Source organism: Lepus europaeus, chromosome 6 (assembly GCF_033115175.1).
Source record: "Lepus europaeus isolate LE1 chromosome 6, mLepTim1.pri, whole genome shotgun sequence".
In the NCBI taxonomy this organism is placed as follows: domain Eukaryota; kingdom Metazoa; phylum Chordata; class Mammalia; order Lagomorpha; family Leporidae; genus Lepus; species Lepus europaeus.
The window spans coordinates 110,384,628-110,406,896 of NC_084832.1; the positions used below are offsets into that span (position 1 = coordinate 110,384,628).

Here is a 22,269-nt window from a genome sequence, read left to right on the forward strand (position 1 = left end):
CTCTGATCCAAACACTCTCTAGGGGCTCACTGTTTTCCCATCTTGGTCCTGGGGGTTCTCCAATACATATTACCCAAGTATGTGTAGCAACACTTCAAACTCCTGCTTAAATTGCCTAAGACCTAATTTTAATTATCAATAACATAGCTGAAATTAGAACCTAGGATCTCAACTTTAAAGGCAGCACGTGGCAAAATTCAGCAAGGTCACCAGCAGGGGCACTGTGGTCTAAGAGGTGAAAGGCAGACAGTTATCTTTCATAGGAAATGGTAATATAAGTAATATAAAAAGTCCCACATATCTGTATTCAATTTTAAAATATTTCTTTCAGAGCAAAAAGCCTTCAAAGTGAGGTGAGGGGGGCAGCATTGTGGCTTAGTGGGTAAAGCCACCACCTGTGACACAAGCATCCCATATGGGTGCCAGAGGAGTCCCAGCTGTTTCACTTCCAATCCGGCTCTCTGCTTACTGTGCCTAGAAAAGCAGTGGAAGATGTAAGTGGGCTTAGGTCCCTGTACCTATGTGGGAGACCTGGCAAAAGCTCCAGGCTCCTGGTTTTGGCATAGCACAGCCCTGGTTGTTTCAGCCATTTGGGGAGTAAACCAATAGATGGAAGATATTCTCTCTCTCTCTCTCTCTCTCTCTCTCTCTCTTGCTCTCTCTATAACTCTGCCTTTCAAATAAAAATAAATCTTAAAACAATACAAAGTTATGTAGGGATTTTCCAGCAGTGCTTAATTTTTTACCTTTCTTCTGATGTATGGGAATCTAAATGAACTATAATAGATTAATCTGTTAATCTGAAAAGGATGTGATAATTGTCCTTGTCACTGCATACAGCAAGGAGACACTTTTTCATCATCAGACCTACGATAAAATGTATACTTCTGTGAAAGGACTTTAACTTTGTAAGTCTCAAGTTATAAAGTATGTGTAATATCCCATAACTCATTGAATTATTATAAAGAAATGTAAAATTCCATTCATGAATTTTATTAAATAGATCGAGAATGTTCACATTGATAATTTAAGCCCTGTACTACATTATGCCCTATAATATGTTATCCTATGAATATAACTAGACACTTAATTCAAAAGAACTATGTAAAATAAAAGTAAACCTCAGACTGTAGAATGGTAGCTAAATAAAATTACATTAGCAGAATTTGTTTGGGCTGGTAAACAGGATAGCAATCCATCAAAAGACTACAATGAGTGTTATTTTGTGCAATTAGATAAAGGTTATGTGTGTAGGAGGGTGAAGTGGATACAAACAACCAAAAAGATTAATAAAAACAAAATGAACCAAAAAGCTAAACTCTGTATTCCAAATGTTCAATCATACCATACTGCTAAAAGAGAATTTCTTCTTAAAAAATGCATACAAAGGAGAATTTTAATTATCGTGTGAACGTCTGAAACTCTGATCTAACAAATCCCCTAGGATTACATGTCTACTAAACAGATTTCCTTCTCTTTCCGAATACATTATTGATCAATTTGGCCATTGATTTAGATCCACTGGGTCTTCTCTTTTCTTTGAGTTTGAAGCTTGTCAGGATGTCCTTGATAATTTGCAGAAACATCATTTCTATCTCCAGAGACTGCTCTGCTGCAGACAGTTCACAGAATTGGCATCGGTTATCCAGTGCCAGCTTTTGTCCTTCCTCCCAGCCAACTTCCCGCACGTGACCTAGATCTTGCTTGTTGCCAACCAAGAGCACTGATGCCTCCACAGCTCTGAAACACAGATACACAATTTTGGGCAAGTTTGTTTTAGCAATTTTTTTTACAGGTAGGTTTATATCCAAAGGATTATGAATCAAAAAAGCAAAAATTATTGTCTATATGTGTTATTCATGCTCAGGTATGTGTACAGTGGTATATATCCCCACTTATAAATATTTTAGGGGGCCAGTGTTGTGGTGCTATAGGTTAAATCATCACTTGCTACAACATCATCCCATATGAGCACTGGTTTGGATCCCAGCAGCTCCGCTTCCAACCAGCCCCCTGCTAATGCACCTGGGAAAGCAACTGAAGATGGCCCAAGTCCTTGGGCCCCTGCACATGTGTAGGAGACCGGGATGAAGCTCCTGGCTCCTGGCTTAGGTCTGGCCCAGCTTCCATTGTTGCAGCCATTCAGGACAGGACCAGCAGATGGAAGATCTCTGTCTCTTTCTCTCTCTGTCTCTTCCTCTCTCCCTGTAATGCTACCTTTCAAATAAATAAAGCTTTAAAAATAATTTATATAGAATATGGTAAGTGGTACAAAAGAAACAAGCCCTTAAAGTACAGGATTTGAAGTAACACAGACTTATTCTGGAGTTCTTGTTCCTTTTACTATTCAAGAATGATTATTTCTCCTACTTTCTTTCCATTTTTATCTTTGTAATTTATTTTTTGTATGTAAAAAGTGGTAAATAGTCTTCCACAGAATTCTAACAAACATTAAATGAACTGATGTATACGAAATTACATAGCAAAAACTCAGGCAACAGAAGATGTTTGTTAAATATTATTTTCATGTTTATTATTAAGTTTAAGGTAAGGACTATTAAAAATCTATCAACTAATACAATAATGTCATGAAAAATTCAATTTATATATAATTTCCTAGGAAAATATTATTCAAAATTCATTGCTGTTTTTCTTTGTTACTCTTTATTATAGCATTCTGTGGAGAAAACTTTACCATCTCATGACCTTGCACGACATTGCTGCTTTAAAAATGTTTCTTTCAAACATAAAATAGCTTCTGCAAATATCAGTATTCTTCCTGGTTATATTGAAACTATAGCAATAGTGTTTGCTTTGAGAAATATAGTTAAACCATTAGCTTTTAAATGAGATGAAACTCTACCAAGATATCTACAATCAGAAGACGTGGATAAATGCAATCTTCAACTCGTATTGTACTCAGGTTCCATTAAAAGTTGATTTTTCACTTAAGAGTACAAGCAGTGGGAGAAAAAGCAGTATGTGGTGGTATTTGGAGGACATTAACTGTACCCTTTTCAGTCTAGTTTATGAAATTATTATAAAGGATGAGTGAGGAAGAGTACATGAAAATATTTGAAGGGTAAGCTACATATATCAGATACAATTTTAGAAAAGAGTGCAATAATTTATTCATATGAGAATTGGAAATACTTAAGAAATGATTTAGTCAAGACATTCAGAAGTTTATTTAAAAGCTTCAAAAATATATAGGTTTTTGCATTTTCGATGGGTTTTTAATTGTTCTTGACTGATTATTCAACTTAGAAAAATCATAAGAATTTTATTTTTGTGCTGTTTACTGTCTTGATGTTCAAATATACAAAATTCTGCATTTGAAATAATTCAACTTTTTTTGTTTTTTGACAGGCAGAGTCAGACAGTGAGAGAGAGACAGAGAAAGGTCTTCTGTTGGTTTACCCTCCAATGGCTGCTGCAGCCAGCGCACTGCGCCAATCCGAAGCCAGGAGCCAGGTGCTTCCTCCTCGTCTCACATGCAGGTGCAGGTGCCCAAGCACTTGGGCCATCCTCCACTGCCTTCCCGGGCCACAGCAGAGAGCTGGACTAGAAAAGGAGCAACCGGGACAGAATCCGGCACCCCAACTGGGACTAGAACCCGGGGTGCCAGCACAAAAGATAGAGGATTAGCCTAGTGAGCCACAGTGCTGGCCTGAAATAATTCAACTTTTAAAAATCAGTCATAATCCAGGAAATCAGACATGAGGTGCCTCGATAAGATGACATCATTCTCCCCTGTTGTCCTGCTATCAGTTATATAATCCGAGAAATGAATTCTAGGGATTAAAATGATTTAACTAAGGTAAATCTAACATACATAAACAATACTGTACATTAGCCACCTCCAAGGAAATGCAATATGTAAATTACTGTCTGGGGCCAGTGCTGTGACACAGTGGGTGAAGCCGCCACCTGCAGTGCCAGCATCCCATATGGACACCAGTTCTAGTCCCTGCTGCTCTACTTCTGATCAAGCTCTCTGCTGTGGCCTGGGAAAGCAGTGGAAAATGGCCCAAGTCCTGGGGCCCCTGTACCCACGTGGGAGACCCAGAAGAAACTCCTGGTTCCTGGCTTCAGATCAGCACAGCACCAACCATTGAGGCCATCTGGGGAGTGAACTAGAAGACCTCATTCTCTCTGCCTTTGCCTTTCTGTAACCTTGCCTTTCAAGTAAATAAATAAATCTTAATAGTATCTCATGGTTTCTTGGCACTTAAAATAGATGTAAAAGGCACATATCCCAATCTTCCATGATAATACTCTGCATTTTATATACCAGATTGAACTGTTATATTGGATTCAAATGGCAAACTGGTTAAAAACACTATTATTTTCACCAGTATGTTGAACACAAATGAATATCTTAAATCAAAAAAGCTAAAGCAATTAAAATATGGAAAGTGAAATGGGACACTCAGTTGCTTACATTTTCATCTATTAATGCAACAATAATATAAGGTGCTTTTATTCATAGTTCCTTGTGTTAAGATATTTACAATGGAAAATTGTTGATAAGCTCTTTGTTTTAGGAGGTCAGATGGAGGAAAATGTATTCTCATACTTAGAATTTGTAAACAGTTTGATTATTCAGTCTACTTTGCTTTGATAGATTGAACAACCCAATGACTAGGAATTGGATTTCACAGGATGCCAAATGTAATAAATCTGGATTTATTTAGTATCCTTAACACTTTTGTGAGAATGAAAAGGAAAGGTTGAAAAGTGAACTATCTTGTGTACAGAGGACCATTATTTTGCAACTGAATGTCATGTTAACAATAGAAGCTGTCTTGTAAAATAGCCATTTACTCAGGGCAAGTAACTGTTTATGTCAGCCAGGATATAAAGCATTCTCATCTTACTCCTTTTACTACATGTGTAACTCCTGTGGAATGGGAAGGTGAATTGTTCAGGGCTGTTAAATTTTGTAATTGGAAGGCTGTACTAAATTCTTCCTAATGATGCTTACAGCTATAAGATGATTTACTAAAATGAAAGTGAGAGGAATGAAGTACCTTACCTTTTACAATGGCTAGTTTGTGGCTCCCGAATTCTGTAGATCAGTGCTTTTGCAAAAGCAAACGAAGACCTGTCACTAATGTCATAAACAATAACAAACCCGTCGGCCCAGTGAAGCTCACTCGTGAGGGAGAAGCTTGCTTTCTGTGGCTGAAAAGAAATCAAGTGCATTGAAAATGGTGGGTTCCAACACCTCTGTTTTACACTTTAAGCAGTTAAGTAATGGAGACTCATTTCACCTGGGAGAGACTTCGATAACCGAGACTTGTATTTTCAAAATGTGGTTTCTTTGTTTCTCTATTTCATTTTTCTCTAATTAAAAGTTATCAATTTTTTAAAATTAAAGAGGAACTAAAAGTTATGACTGTATTATTTTACAACTTTTCTATAAGAAAATGTCATTTGTTAGAAAATTATTTAAAATATAACAATTGTCATTTGAATTAATAGCCACATAGTTCTTTTGAAAAGAATATTTTCTACCCATGTTAGTCAATGAAATATCTGATTTTTGGTGCTGGGTTTGCTTTTCTATAGTTTATTTCATAATAGTTTTAAATTTACAAAACAAAAATTGTGAAGCATTGCAAAGAGTCACCATATACCTCATGATTAGCTTTTTCAGTTATCAGCATCTCAGCATCTTATATTGGTATGATATATTTGCCACAATCTATAAATCACACTTAGGTTTCCCTATTATTAATACCTCATATTATTAATATATTTGCCACAGTTAATGAACCACACCCAGATTCCCTTAATTATTAATCCTAACTCCCTCCATCCACCACTCTTCCCAGAGCGTGTGCAGATTGAGTTTTGTTTTTTTTTTTTTTCCTTCTTTTAGCTGCTACATATGAGAAAGAACATGCAGCTGTTGCCTGTGCCTGGTCAGATTTAAATAACAAGAAAGGAAAATATTGGGCAAAGTTTAACTGAACAAATCAAAGTGGATATTTCACTTATCTAAAATAAGGAAATGATTTGCAATATGGAATGGCTATGCATTTCCTCTCTTGCTTAAGTAATCGTAGTTCTACTAATCGTGTTTGTTGAATGAACAAATCAGTTTGTTATCAAAACTCATCTTACTTATGGTCTGTTGACAACTTATTAGTTATGGATGCAATTTAGTGAAAATGTAAACTGAGTTGATGGCCATTAAACTTAGAGATTTCTGACACACTGTGACATGGTATTTATAAATATTGCTATTTTAAACATATTTGTAATGTGAAATTTTCACATAAATTTACAAAGTCAGAAAATGGAGTTTACAACATGAAAAGTAATCTCTTAAAAATTATAGTAATCAAAATTGAGAAAACAATTCAGCATTAACACTGGTGATATTTCACTTACCTTCATCAATCTACTAAATATTATTGAAAAAATAAAATATGACATTTTGTTCTACTTACTTGAGAACAAGGGTCATATATTTCCAGATTAAGCTGTTTTCCTTCCAAACACAAATGTTTACTATAAATAGATTCTGCAAAAGTGTATATTCATTGTCAGTATGGAAAAACATCAGAGTAAAAATTAGACTAGTATCTACATCATAGTACAGCAAATTCAACCACAGTGGGATAGTATAGTAGCTTTTCTTCATTTCTGGTGACCCAAAACATGTACTTTTCACATTATCTCAGATATGTTTCTTCTAGATAAACCTCACCACTATATCTAATTATTTACATCCTTTGGTGCCCATGGACTTCCACTCTGTGCTATTACTTTGGATGAAATATCTGTGTTCTTATCAAAGGAATATTCAGTCAACTAGGGATTTCTTCTTACCTACTAGAAGACAAGACTCCAACAATTCTGTCCCAATCATCTTCATCATGAATGTTTCCAGCATGATTGTATCTTACAAACATGCCAAAACTATTTAACTGTTTCTAGACTCAGTGATTAGTTCTCAGATTAGATCTAATTTGTCTTATGCCTTAATGTAGTTGGTCACTCCAACTCCCTAAATTGTTTCCTTCACACTGCATTCCAAGCAGTGCATGCTCCTGTCTTTTTTATTCCTGTTGCTCCATTTTAAACTTTGTCTATTGACTTGTCTCCAAGGTCTTCCCACAATCATACACCCCCTTTACATATTTCTTCCCTACTCCTGTCTCTTCTGATTTCATCCAGCCCCAAGCCTGTATACTCCAGTGATTTCTGATAAACCAACATACTAGAGGATCCAGGTCTCTTCCCTGAACTCCAAATACAAACCACTTGCTAAAGGACATCTCTATTGAGATGTTTAGTAGACATCTATCTATATCAGTGTTAACACACCTAGAACTTAATGTCTGATGTTCTTGCAGATTTTCTATTGACTCAAACCATACTTCTTCTTTCTAGACATTTTAAAATATGATCTCAAATCTCAAAAATTTCTGGGTAGGATCGATCACTCTCAAAATTTTATTTCCCCTTCTAGACTTCTGCTACAGGCTAAGATGGTTTTTGCTTCTTTGCACAGATACAGCTAGTGACATTGATAATTTGTCCTTTCAAAATGCTTCTAAGTCTTATATTTTTGTCAAGTGTAACAGCTAGAAATATGTAAATATTTCATTTGTTTTTGTTACTATATCATATAAAAGATTAAGGTGAGGTGTTCGGTTGTTTTTGTTATGTTTTGATATTGCTTAATTTAAAATTTTTGGTTCTAGAAAACTTTATCATTTATGCATTCTAGTTTGTACATTATGTTGACTTTCATTATTGAAGTTGGTGCCACCAGAATTGACATATTAGAAACATTTTTCACTTTTTGACTTTTTTTCTTCTATAAATAATTTTTAAGCACTTATCCTAACACACTTGCAATGCCATATAGGCTGAAACACTACTCAGGATTTATGTAGGAAAAACTACAGTGCACTACCTTCAGGTTATTTTCTGCAATACTCTAATAATGTTGCTTCATGGATCAAGGAATGCAGGAGTTTACAGTTTGTATTTCTCATGGGAAAACACATGTGCGGTGGAGCCAAGATGGCAGAAGAGTGAGAGCGTGCACCAACAGTCTGGGAAAAGATAGTTTAACAAAAGTAGAGTTACTGTACCCTCAGGAAGAGACTCAGGAAAAAAACTGCAGAGGAAACTCTTCTGGATCTAGTGGATGTGACACAGAAGACCTATGGGGAGAGCAAGGTTGCCCACTGCCGCACTGAGCCATGCTGCGCCACGCCGAGGAAGCCGTGTGAGCTGCGGGAGCCACGAGAGTGGGGGACCCAGTGAGCTCAGCCACAGAAGCCCAGCCGCAGAATTTGAGCCCCAGTGCTGGAAGGAAAGGTAATCCGAGACATTGGCTGGGAAGGTTAGAGCGTGGTCTGAACTCACACGGTGGGAAACTGCACCAGGCTGACTGGAGGACAGAAAAAAAAGCGAATAAATAAGGGGAACCAGCAGGGTCACTAGCCTCCCTCTCCACTCACCTTACAAAGCCAAGCAAGACAAAGAGCAGGCACCATTTTACATATGTAAAACAAACTCCATAACCTAGGCAACCCGGTGAGATGTGTGGAATTTCTTTCCAACTGAGGCAAAAAAAAAAAAAAAAAAAAAAAAAAAAAAAAAACCGAGAGCAAGCCAGAGAACAACCCTGAAGGACCAAACAGAGCTCTTTGGCCACACCTCCAAGATGCCAAACAAACGTAGAAACCAAGGTAACAAGAACAAGGAAGACACTATGATGCCTGCAAATGAAAAAGACACCCCAATTCAAGATTATGAAGATGATGAGATAGAAGAAATGCAAGAAGCGGATCTCAAAAAATTGATAAGAACACTAAGAAGTTCTCAAAAACAAATTCTTGAACTACAGAAATCCTTAATGGACAAGATAGAAAATCTCACGCGAAAATGAAATATTAAGGAGGAATCAAAATGACATGAAACAACTAGTAGAACAAGAAACTGTGATAGTGACGAGAAATCATAATGAAATGAACAATTCAATAGATCAAATGACAAACACATTAGAGAGCCTTAAAAACAGAATGGGCGAAGCAGAAGAGAGAATATCAGACTTAGAAGACAGAGAACAGGAAAGGAAACAGGCAAACCAAAGAAAAGAAGAAGAAATTAGAACTCTAAAAAATATTGTCGGGAATCTACAGGATACTATTTAAAAAACCCCAACATTTGGGTTCTAGGAGTTCCTGAAGGCATGGAGAGGGAGAAAGGATTAGAAGGCATTTTCAGTGACATACTAGCAGAAAATTTCCCAGGTTTGGAGAAGGACAGAGGCATCTTAGTACAGGAAGCTTATAGAACCCCTAATAAACATGACCAAAAGAGATCCTCACCACGACATGTTGTAATCAAACTCACCACAGAGAAACATAAAGAAAAGATCCTAAAAGGTGCAAGAGAGAAACGTCAGATTACTCTCAGAGGATCTCCAATTAGACTCACAGCAGACTTCTCATCAGAAACCCTACAAGCTAGAAAGGAATGGCGAGATATAGCCCAGGTACTAAGAGAGAAAAACTGCCAGCCCGGAATATTATATCCTGCAAAGCTCTCATTTGTGAATGAAGGTGAAATTAAGACTTTTCATAGCAAACAGAAACTGAAAGAATTTGTTGCCACTCATCCTGCCCTGCAAAAGATGCTTAAAGATGTGTTACACACAGAAACACAGAAACATGGTCACCAATATGAAAGAAGGTAAAGGAAGGAAACCTCACAGCAAAAGATCACAGGAAGCTCAATTTCTCTTTGACATAGAATTAAACTCTGATGCTCTGTTAAAGCAATGTGTTAAAGTAATCTATTATGTTCTCTTGATGTCTGTTAAATTCTAATTGTTCAAAAACAGCTGAATTTTTATTAAGAGCTATGGGTTATTTAAATATGTGCTTATTTTCAAAGATTTGAATAATCACCTTGTAACAATGATCAAATTCGGTCTATATTATGTCATGATTTTAAGGAATCTTATTTCAACCAGATATTTTAGATTTTGAGCCTTCTTGGCATTCTTGACAGGCATTCAAAAAATCAAAGTTTCAAACAATCTGGTCTCTAAAATTTGCAGTAAATCCTGGACTTTGGTTTTTCCAGTTTGGGCCCAACTGAAAAAATCGAAGGACCTATGTCTCTCATCTTATAGAGACACCAACTAATCAGGCTATTTGGATTATATTAGAAGTACTGTCAAGATGTGATGTGGTACCAAACTTTAAGTTTCTATAATGGAAAATGCTATTAATACAACCCTACAAGCGAGGAGGGAATGGAGAGATATAGCCCAGGTACTAAGAGAGAAAAACTGCCAGCCCAGAATATTATATCCTGCAAAGCTCTCATTTGTGAATGAAGGTGAAATTAAGACTTTTCATAGCAAACAGAAACTGAAAGAATTTGTTGCCACTCATCCAGCCCTGCAAAAGATGCTTAAAGATGTGATACACGCAGCAACACAGAAACACGGTCACCAGTATGAAAGAAGGTAAAGGAAGGAAACCTCACAGCAAAAGATCACAGGAAACCCAAAAATGGTAGGGCAAAGTTACTACTTATCGATAGTCACATTAAACATTAAAGGCCTGAACAATCCAGTTAAAAGACACCGATTGGCTGATTGGGTTAAGGAACAAAACCCATCTATTTGCTGCTTATAAGAAACACATCTTTCTAACAAAGATGCACACAGACTGAAAGTGAAAGGCTGGAAAAAGATATACCACGCCAACAGAAATGAAAAAAGAGTGGGCGTAGCCATCTTAATATCAGATAACATAAATTTTACCACAAAAACTATTAGGAGAGACAAAGAGGGGCACTATATAATGATTAAGGGATCCATTCAACAGGAAGATATAACGATTATCAATGTATATGCACCTAATTACAGGGCACTGGTTTATTTAAAAGACTTGTTAAGGGAATTAAAGGGAGACTTAGACCCCAATACAATAGTACTGGGGGACTTCAATACTCCACTCTCAGAGATAGACAGATCAACAGGACAGAAGATCAACAAGGAGACAGTAGATTTAAACAACACTATAGCTCAAATGGACCTAACAGATATCTACAGAACTTTTCATCCTACACATAAAGCATTTGCATTCTTCTCAGCAGTACATGGAACCTTCTCTAGGATTGACCACATACTAGACCATAAAGCAAGTCTCAGCAAATTCAAAAGAATTAGAATCATACCATGCAGCTTCTCAGACCACAAAGGAATGAAGTTGGAAATTAGTGACTCGGGAATCCCTAGAGTACGTGCAAACACATGGAGACTGAACAACATGCTCCTGAATGAACAATGGGTCATAGAAGAAATTAAAAGAGAAATCAAAAATTTTCTGGAAGTAAATGAGGATAACAGCAAATCATACCAAAACCTATGGGATACAGTAAAAGCAGTGTTAAGAGGAAAGTTTATATCAATAGGTGCCTACATCAAGAAATTGGAAAGGCACCAAATAGATGAGCTTTCAGTTCATCTCAAGGATCTAGAAAATCAGCAGCAAATCAGACCCAAAGCTCGTAGGAGAAGAAAAATAATTAAAATCAGAAGAAATCAACAGGATTGAATCCAAAAAAAAACCAAAAAACAAAAAACATTACAAAAAATCAGCCAAACGAGGAGCTGGTTTTTTGAAGAAATAAACAAAATTGACACCCCATTGGCCCAACTAACTAAAAAAAAATACTCAAATCAATACAATCAGAGATGAAAAAGGAAACGTAACAACAGACACCACAGAAATAAAAAGAATCATCAGAAATTACTACAAAGAGGTGTATGCCAGCAAACAGGGAAATCTATCAGAAATTGATAGATTCCTGGACACATACAACCTACCTAAATTGAACCAGGAAGACATAGAAAACCTAAACAGACCCATAACAGAGACAGAAATTGAAACAGTAATAAAGGCCCTCCCAACAAAGAAAAGCACAGGACCAGATGGATTCACTGCTGAATTCTACCAGACATTTAAAGAAGAATTAACTCCAATTCTCCTCAAACGATTCAGAGCAATCGAAAAAGAGGGAATCCTTCCAAATTCTTTCTATGAAGCCAGCATCACCTTAATTCCTAAGCCTGAAAAAAATGCAGCATTGAAAGAGAATTACAGACCAATATCCCTGATGAACATATATGGAAAAATCCTCAATAAAATTCTGGCCAATAAAATGCAACATCACATTAGAAAGATCATCCACCCAGACCAAGTGGGATTTATCCCTGTTATGCAAGCATGGTTCAACGTCCACAAAACTATCAACGTGATACACCACATTAACAGACTGCAGAAGAAAAACCATATGATTCTCTCAATAGACGCAGAGAAAGCATTTGATAAAATACAACACCCTTTCATGATGAAAACTCTAAGCAAACTGGGTATAGAAGGAACATTCCTCAATACAATCAAGGCAATTTATGAAAAACCCACGAACAGTATCCTATTGAATGGGGAAAAGTTAGAAGCATTTCCACTGAGATCTGGTACCAGACAGGGATGCCCACTCTCACCACTGCTATTCAACATAGTTCTGGAAGTCTTAGCCAGAGCTATTAGGCAAGAAAAAGAAATCAAATGGATACAAATTGGGAAAGAAGAACACAAACAATCCCTCTTTGCAGAAGATATTATTCTTTATTTAGGGGACCCAAAGAACTCTACTAAGAGACTATTGGAACTCATAGAAGAGTTTGGCAAAGTAGCAGGATATAAAATCAATGCAGAAAAATCAACAGCCTTTGTATACACAGGCAATGCCACGGCTGAGAAAGAACTTCTAAAATCAATCTCATTCACAATAGCCATAAAAACAATCAAATACCTTGGAATAAACTTAACCAAGGACGTTAAAGATCTCTATGATGAGAATTACAAAATATTAAAGAAATAGAAGAGGATACCAAAAAATGGAGAAATCTTCCATGCTCATGGATTGGAAGAATCAACATCATCAAAATGTCCATTCTCCCAAAAGCAATTTACAGATTCAATGCAATACCAATCAAAATACCAAATGCATTCTTCTCAGATCTGGAAAAAATGATGCTGAAATTCATAGGCAGACACAGGAGACCTCGAATAGCTAAAGCAATTTTGTACAACAAAAACAAAGCCGGAGGCATCACAATACCAGATTTCAGGACATACTACAGGGCAGTAGTTATCAAAACAGCATGGTACTGGTAAAGAAACAGATGGATAGACCAATGGAACAGAACAGAAACACCAGAAATCAACCAAAACATCTACAGCCAACTCATATTTCATCAAAGATCCAAAACCAATCCCTGCAGTAAGGACAGTCTATTCAATAAATGGCGCTGGGAAAACTGGATTTCCACATGCAGAATCATAAAGCAAGATCCCTACCTTTCACCTTACACAAAAATTCACTCAACATGGATTAAAGACTTAAATCTACAACCAGACACCATCAAATTATTAGAGAGCATTGGAGAAACTCTGCAAGATATAGGCACAGGTAAAGACTTCTTGGAAAATACCCCAGAAGAACAGGCAGTCAAAGCCAAAATTAACTATTGGGATTGCATCAAACTGAGAAGTTTTTGTACTGCAAAAGAAACAGTCAGGAAAGTGAAGAGGCAACCGACAGAATGGGAAAAAATATTTGCAAACTGTACTACAGATAAAGGGTTGATAACCAGAATCTACAAAGAAATCAAGAAACTCCACAACATCAAAACAAACAACCCACTTAAAAGATGGGCCAAAGACCTCAACAGACATCTTTCCAAAGAGGAAATCCAAATGGCCAACAGACACATGAAAAAATGTTCAAGATCACTAGCAATCAGGGAAATGCAAATCAAAACCACAATGAGGTTTCACCTCACCCCGGTTAGAATGGCTCACATTCAGAAATCTACCAACAATAGATGCTGGCGAGGATGTGGGGGAAAAGGGACACTAACCCACTGTTGGTGGGAATGCAAACTGGTTAAGCCGCTAAGGAAGTCAGTCTGGAGATTCCTCAGAAACCTCAGTGGAACCCTACCATACAACCCAGCCATCCCACTCCTTGGAATTTACCCAAAGGAAATTAAATTGACAAACAAAAAAGCCATCTACACATTAATGTTTATTGCAGCTCAATTCACAATAGCTAAGACCGGGAACCAACCCAAATGCCCATCAACAGTAGACTGGATAAAGAAACTATGGGACATGTACTCTATAGAATACTACACAGCAGTCAAAAACAATGAAAACCGGTCATTTGCAACAAGATGGAGCAATCTGGAAAACATCATGCTGAGTGAATTAAGCCAGTCCCAAAGAGACAAATATCATTTGTTTTCCCTGATCGGTGACAACTGAGCACCTAAAAGAAACCTGTGGAAGTGAAATGGACACTATGAGAAACAGTAACTTGATCAGCTCTTGTGCTGACTGTTGATGTACAATGTAATACTTTATCCATTTTAGTATTTTTTTTGTTCTAGTACTAGTGGTTTTACTCTGTAATTAACACACAGTTATTCTTAGGTGTTTAAATCTTAACTGAAAAGTGATCCCGGTTAAATATAAGAATGAGAAAAAGAGAGGGAGGAGATGTACAATTTGGGACATGCTGAATCGGACTTGCCCCAAATGATGGAGTTAGAAACGAGCCAGGGGATTCCAATACAATCCCATCAAGGTGGCATGTACCATTGCCATCTCACTAGTCCAGGTGATCAATTTCAGTTCACAATTGATCACACTGATAGGTCTAAGAGTCAAAGGGATCACACAAACAAGACTAGTGTCTGCTAATACTAACTGATAAAATCAAAAAGGGAGAGAACGATCCATCATGGGAAGGGGGACACACAGCAGACTCATAGAATGGCAGATGTCCTAAACAACACTCTGGCCTCAGAATCAGCCCTTAAGGCATTTGGATTTGGCTGAAGAGCCTATGAGAGTATTTTAGGCATGGAAAGCCAAGACACTCTGGAAAAAAAAAAGAAGAAGAAGACGACCTAAATGAAGGATCTCAGCGAGTGTGATCTCAGTGGAAAGAACGGGGCCATCAAGGTACGTGAAGGGAGGAGAGAACTTCCACTTTGACTATGACCCTGTCGGAATAAGATCGAAGTCAGCGAACCCTAAAGGCTTCCATAGCCTCGGCAACTCATGACTAGAGCCTAGGGAGATTACTGACGCCATAAACAAGAGTGTTAAATTGTTAAATCAACATCAAGAGTCACTGTGAACTTACGTCCCATGTGGGATCTGTCCTTAATGGGTTGTCCAATGTGAAGTAATGATATAGCTAGTATTAAAACAGTATTTTTACACTTTGTGGTTATGTGTGGGTGCAAACTGATGAAATCTTTACTTAGTATATACTGAATCGATCTTCTGTATATAAAGATAATTGAAAATGAAAAAAAGAACCTTGGTGTTAAATTGGAAATTACATAGAAAATTAATCTTTTTAAAAAAATATCATGCAGGATATCTGTCATTAATGTGCTGTACACTGTTATTTAATGCTATAACTAGTACTCCAACAGTATTTTTTCACTTTGTTTTGCTATGTGAGGGCAAACTGTTGAAATTTTTATATACAGAAAATCAGTTTAGTATATATAAAGAGAATTGAAAATGAATCTTGATGTGAATGGAAGGGGAGAGCGAGTGGGAAAGGGGAGGGGAGCGAGTGGGAAAGGGGAGGGTTGCATGTGGGAGGGAAGTTATGGGGGGGAAGCCTTTGTAATCCATAAGCTGTACTTTGGAAATTTATATTCATTAAATAAAAGGGAAAAAAAAGGAAAAAAAAACACACATGCAATCATTCATAATTTCCTTTACTCTAGATAAGCAATATTGAAAAAGAAATTCTTTTTCTCAATTCTCATTCTTCCTGTAATTCTGTCACTCTTGTTAAGAACAAAATTATTTCCTTATCACCATGCCTTTGATTAAGTAAACATTGCTATTATATTGATTAATTTCTGGATAAATAAGCATTGTTAACATTGTGGCAAAATTTTGACATTTTGTGATATTACATTTTGTGCTGCTACTCATGTCATCCTAATTCTTATCAAAATAACAAAAAAATTGTAGTAGAGTTAGTGAAAAGATCCTAAAACTATAGTAAGGTGCCTTGGACTCTTATAATTTTTTTTAATTTACATAAGCAACCTAAATAATAAGATTTTTAATTAGGTATAATTTTGCTATTATTTTCATGTGGTTTGATAAAAATGTTTATTTAAAAATATATATGTTTGTGTTTTCTTGTGCTTTCATCATAAATCTGTGCCTATATTTTAACAGATGTTAATTTAATTTCAAAATTATTTCAATCTATTGTTATAACTTCCAAGAAATAGTCATATTTACATTTACATATTCTATAATATTTTAGTGGAGGAATCCACATTAATATATCTTCAAAGTTAAAAACTTTGAAACTAATTGATTTAATTTATACTACTTATCATCAAATTGGGTTACTTCTATCAGAAAAGATCATTCAAGTACTTATTTTGGTATTTCTAACCAGAATTTGTGAAGAAGTGATTTGCCTAATGTAGAAATAGCAGATTTTATCTAAATCCTTTTGAATTTAATTGGAGTTTGATCATGTTGTTGAAATTTTAAGGTTAAAAAATTGTTAGAGAATTAACTTACCAAAATTAGAAGCATATTCTCCAATGAATCTCTTGGTAAGAAACCTTACTGTCAGTGCTGCAAAACAGACAGGCTAGATTTAGCATCTGTTGCATTTTAGGATACAGATAAATTCGGTTATGTACATAAAGTTTGATCAAAAATTTGCAAACATTCCTAAAGACCTTCAAGCTGTATTAAGTTCCCTCTGAATAATAACGATGTTACCATAGTAAAACCACAATGATCAGGAAGCTAGAAAGAAAGTGATCATAGAGTGCTACACCTTTATGTCCTATGGAGTCTATTCATGAGTGGAAACATGTAAGTCAACTTACCTTTTGTAAGAGAAAGAGATTTATTACATTTGAGGTGCAGGAATTATGGCCTCTCCATTTTTCTCCAACAAATTAAATCTGACTACAAGTTACCACTTCATAGAGGTACTTCCAAACATTCATAGATAAATAAAATTAAAAGATAATGCAGTTTCCAGGAACTTTTTGAAATCACATTTAGATACAAGAGTGACAGGACATCATCAAGCATTGAATATGTTTAATAATATTAGGACTTAAAAATCCAGGAAATATGTAAAGGACCTTTGTATCAGTTTACATAAAAGCAGCTCCTGGGGGTGTCCACATATTATGTTATTATTCATTAGGTTCCAAATGACTCTATTATTGGCATCCTTGCTGCCAGTATACATGGATGGAGCAAAACAAAGCAAAGCAAAACAAAAACAAAATAAAACAAAAATATGGCATCCAATGTTAGACCAAATGTTGCCCAGTTTCAAGATATTCTTCCCTGAAACAGCAGAGTTAATGGACCTCTACAGAACATTCCATCCAAAAGCTACAAAATCCCCTTTCTTCTCAACCACACAGGGAATGTTCTCCAGGATAGATCACAGGGTAGGTCACAGAGTAAGTCTCAATAAATGTTTAAAATTTGAATTAATGTGGCATATCTTTCTTGACCACCATACATTTAAACATTATTCACAGGTTTCCGTGAACCTCTCTCTACCCAACATCTCATTTCAGGAGAGTCCTTGCATGGCTATTGCTTAGTCAATAGAGGGTAGGGGGCAGGTGGGTTGATGTAGAAATAGGTAGGCTAGTAATGGAGAGAATTTCTCTCAATTTTAAGCCTCAATGATTAGTTGACAATTAACATTATAAACAGTTTTGCTGCTCCATGTCTCTATATTCAACACATGCACATTCATTTGACTATAAAAATGAAAAATGCTGTTAAAAATAGTCTACATATCATCCCAGTGAGAGACACCATTATTATATCTATATACACAAGTGTGTATATGTAGGTATACGTATGTATTCCTTTTATATATAAGTTAATCTTTAACCTGTCATTGTGTTTCTCACTCTTGCTGTATTGAATCCATGTCATACAAAGCATCACTCACCAGATTTCCCTGTCCCTTCTCCACCCAAGACAGCAAGCTTCACGTCGTTCATCTTGCTTTTCTGCTCCTTCTTGGTCAGCCCTGGCTTCTGGAAGTATGCTGACTGAAGCCAAACATATGCTTTTGACTTCCTTTTTATTGCTGCTGTCATTTCTCTCAAACTCCACCCCGTATTTCTGTTATCTAATAATAACTCTCAAAATGCTTTCCTACAGTAGTTTTCAGAATATTCCTTTTTTTTTTTACTGCTATCATTGCTTTTTTTATTATTTTGTTTAAGGAATACAACTTCATGCATTTAGTATATACAGATTTCTGAACATGATTCTTCCTCTCCACTCCCTCCCTCCCTCCCAGCTGTACTCCAGCCTTTCTTCCCCCTCTCTTTTCCTTTCCCATTCTTATTTTAAAAATTAGTTACTATGCAAACACTAAGTATTATCAAGATAATAGTTAACATTTGTAAGGAAGGCTTAGTCCAAATCCTCTGTTCCTTTACTGAAATCAACCTTGTCCTATAACCTAAGGAAAAAACTCTCCTTCAATTAGAAAGTGCTTAGAACATGATTGAAGATTCCTGTAAATTTACTTTGATTGGATAAGTTTTGTTTATTCATTAATATGAGCCTACTTCTTCTGAATTTTCTTCAGTGAAAGGCAAGGGAAAGCAAGTTAATTCTAACATAGAAAGAGAAGGAAGATAACTTTCTAGGATTTTTGAATTTAGGTTTGAAAGTAATGCAGCTAAACATCCAAATCGTTTTTCTGAAGCACAAGACATTCTCAGGAACAAAACAGGCAATGTCAGGTTTTAACTTCCCAATGTTTCTTTTAATAAGTACTTTCTAGTTTTGAGGGGAGAAAAAACACAAGTAAACAATAGTAAAGTTTCTGGAGAAAATAACTTCATGTTTGAGAAGCAGTCAACAGGATTCTGTCATATTTCTGTCATATTTGAGAATCAAAGAAAGAGAAATGAAAAAGGAAATAAAGTTTGAAGGGACCATTCTGACATAAAGTGGGAAATCTAATATGCAAAATTGTAAGTCTTTCATAGAATTTTTTTCATCAGAGTTGCCTGCTGCTCCAGGTACCCCATTATTTTCTTCATACCTTCCCCCAAAAGATACTTACAAAGTCCGCCACAAGCACAAAATTTCACCTCTGTTTTTGAGGCATGGGTGAAGGAGTTTAATTCCAGGTTGAATTGATCATGTATAATATGGCTTGTACAAAATGCATTCATTTAGCAAACATTGCCTCTATATTTAAACCTATGTTGAGTTTATGATGTCAATGATTGAATAGTGTATTTTCTACTCTGTTGGAGTCTATCATCTACTAAGAGAAAGTAGGAATAATAGGAATTACAATAAATATGATCATTGCTAAGTTGGGGCTTTAAAATCCAGGGAAAACAAAGCAGTAAAGTAAAAAGGACTTTTAAATGTTGGTGAAGCTTGAAACATGTGCAGGACCCAGAAAGAGATGGAAGAAAGAATAATTAGCGAGAATGGTCTATTTCAAAGAAACTGACCTGGAAAATGAAAGAAGGCATGAGAGGACATGATAATTTCTGTGATCAATAATGTAACAGCTGAAACAACTGAGATTTTTCCTTTTTGCCATAAATTCTAAAAAAAAAAAAAAAGTAAACTTTGTTTCCTCTTTAATTTGTGCAGCCATGTTAAAAGCAGTAAGTTTTTTTTTGTTTTTTGTTTTTTTTAAAGATTACTCCCCAATTGGCCGCAAGGGCCAGAGCTGCACCAATCAGAAGCTAGGAGCCAGAAGCTTCTTCCGGATCTCCCACGTGGGTGCAAGGGACCAAGGACTTGGGCCATCTGGTACTGCTTTCCCAGGCCATAGCAGAGAGCTGGATTGGAAGTGGAGCAGCCAGGTCTCTAACCAGCGCCCGTATGGGATGCCCATGCATCAGGCCAGGTGTTCACCCGCTGCGCCACAGCGCTGGCTCCCAACAGTAAGTTTTTTTAAATTCAGAAAGTGTGCCAGCTGATTTATTATACTATAGAATTGATTTTTTCTTCTATTTGGAGAAGCTCTATTCTTACAAAAATGTGATTGGTGTCTTTATGAAGTTGACTAAATCTATGGGTAAGAAAAAAAGACAACTTCACAGAATATAGGACATTAAGAATTGTTGTTATCAAGGTACAAGCATTATTTCACCATATTCTCTCCCTTTATTTTTCAATTTGGATTCCAACTGTAGTTCTAGTAAAATAACTTGTTGCTGGACTAGAGTGAAGCTGTGACATTGAATGGAAAGAATACAATCTTGGCATATATTTCTAAGAACCAGAGTGCTGAGTTTTTGTTAGGGAAGGAGTCACAAGCAAAGGATGCTAAAATTTTAATCAGCTTCTGATAGGCACACTATTACACTATTTAACATTTTCTCACATCATCCTAAAAAAGATCCATTCAAGGCCAAAGCAAAAAATGTTTGACTCTTTTATTAACTTAATGAATGATCCAAAATTAATTGAGTGTCCTACTGTGGTCTTGGCCCTGTTCTAGGTCCTGAAAACTTATCAGTGAACAGACAGAAAAAGTACTCATGGAGTTTATAATTTAGTCTCAGGAGACGTGCATAAAACATTAAAAATAAGCAACAGATTACATGTCAAAGGTTAATGCATGCGGTGATTTTATCCATTTAATTTTGCTTCTCTAAAGTCAGGATTATCAATTCTTCTAAGCCATTATCATTTTCTTGCACTTTCTGACAGTATAAGCATAATTTCTCAACCAAAAGCTTCAGTTTCAGCAAGGTGGAATGATTCAACCAAAGTTTCAAGGATAAGGGGATATCTTTGCAAACTGTTCCAGAACTTTAAAAAGATGAAATGTTTCCCAACTCATTTGCTGTGTGTTTTATAACCTAACCAGACATGACTGGTATACATAGACACATAGTGAACAAGAAATATATTGGTCAATGACAATTCATGAAAATAAATCATCGGATTCTAAATAAGTCAGAAAATAAAATCCAGAAATGTATTGAAATAACATCATGAGCTAATAGGACTTACTCAAAAATTTCCAGATTGTTTAAACACAAATTTGTTAGAATATTTCAATTACATTTTTCAAATAAAGAGAAAACTAGGGAGTGGTACTGTGATAGCACTAGCATCCTGTATCTCAGATTGGAGTGCCAGGGATGGAATGTCACTTCCTCCACTTCTGATCCAGCTTCTTGTTAATGTGCACTCTATGAAGCACCAGGTGATGGCCAAGAACTTGGCCCAGGTGTTTGGGGAGTGACTTAAAGGGTTTCTCTCTCTCTCTCTCTCTCTCTCTCTCTCTCTCTCTCTCACCTTTAAAATGAAATAAATAAGTTAACTTTTAAAAAGGATAAAACTATACAAATAACATGCCTCCAAAAGCTTTTCATGAAATATAATGCCTTCTTTAAAAAATACTTTGTAAACTAAAAATAGATTTCACAGAGCGATTAATGCTATACTCTTAAAAATCTACACACCGGGTTCTAGTCCCGGTTGGGGCACCGATCCTGTCCCGGTTGCCCCTCTTCCAGGCCAGCTCTCTGCTGTGGCCAGGGAGTGCAGTGGAGGATGGCCCAAGTCCTTGGGCCCGTCACCCCATGGGAGACCAGGACAAGCAACTGGCTCCTGCCATCAGAACAGCGCGGTGCGCCGGCCGCAGCGCGCCTACCGCGGCGGCCGTTGGAGGGTGAACCAACGGCAAAGGAAGACCTTTCTCTCTGTCTCTTTCTCTCACTATCCACTCTGCCTGTCAAAAAAAAAAAAATCTACATCAAAAATATAGATTCATTACTATTATTTCTTACTTCATAAAAAAAAGTGTTAGCTTATGTCATAAAATTGGTGGTTCTGCCCAACACAATGAAGGAGAGATGGTATGTGTGGGTCAGAAGACACAGAATGATCTCTATTTAGAGATACTGTTTTCTTAGCAATATTATTTATGTCACCAACACAGTGAAGACCGTTCAGTAAGGTAATCGGATAAAAGATAAACATAGTAAATCAATAATTCAAATAACAATAACAAAATAGTTACTATATGTTTAACATTTTGTATGAGTTAGACAATTTTTTAAATATATTTTTGGATATACCACACTTAATCTTCTGAGAAACTGTGTGA

General features: G+C 36.3%; 1 protein-coding gene across 1 annotated transcript; it reads right to left on the reverse strand.

Moving 5' to 3' along the window:
• Positions 1-1,457: 1,457 nt before the first annotated feature.
• Positions 1,458-18,163, reverse strand: RERGL (RERG like). Its single transcript, XM_062195512.1, has 5 exons — positions 18,112-18,163; positions 16,695-16,751; positions 6,462-6,535; positions 5,039-5,187; positions 1,458-1,740 (listed from the first exon to the last, which is right to left on the reverse strand). The coding sequence occupies exons 1-5, from the start codon at positions 18,161-18,163 to the stop codon at positions 1,458-1,460; spliced, it is 615 nt and encodes a 204-aa protein (XP_062051496.1).
• Positions 18,164-22,269: the final 4,106 nt, after the last annotated feature.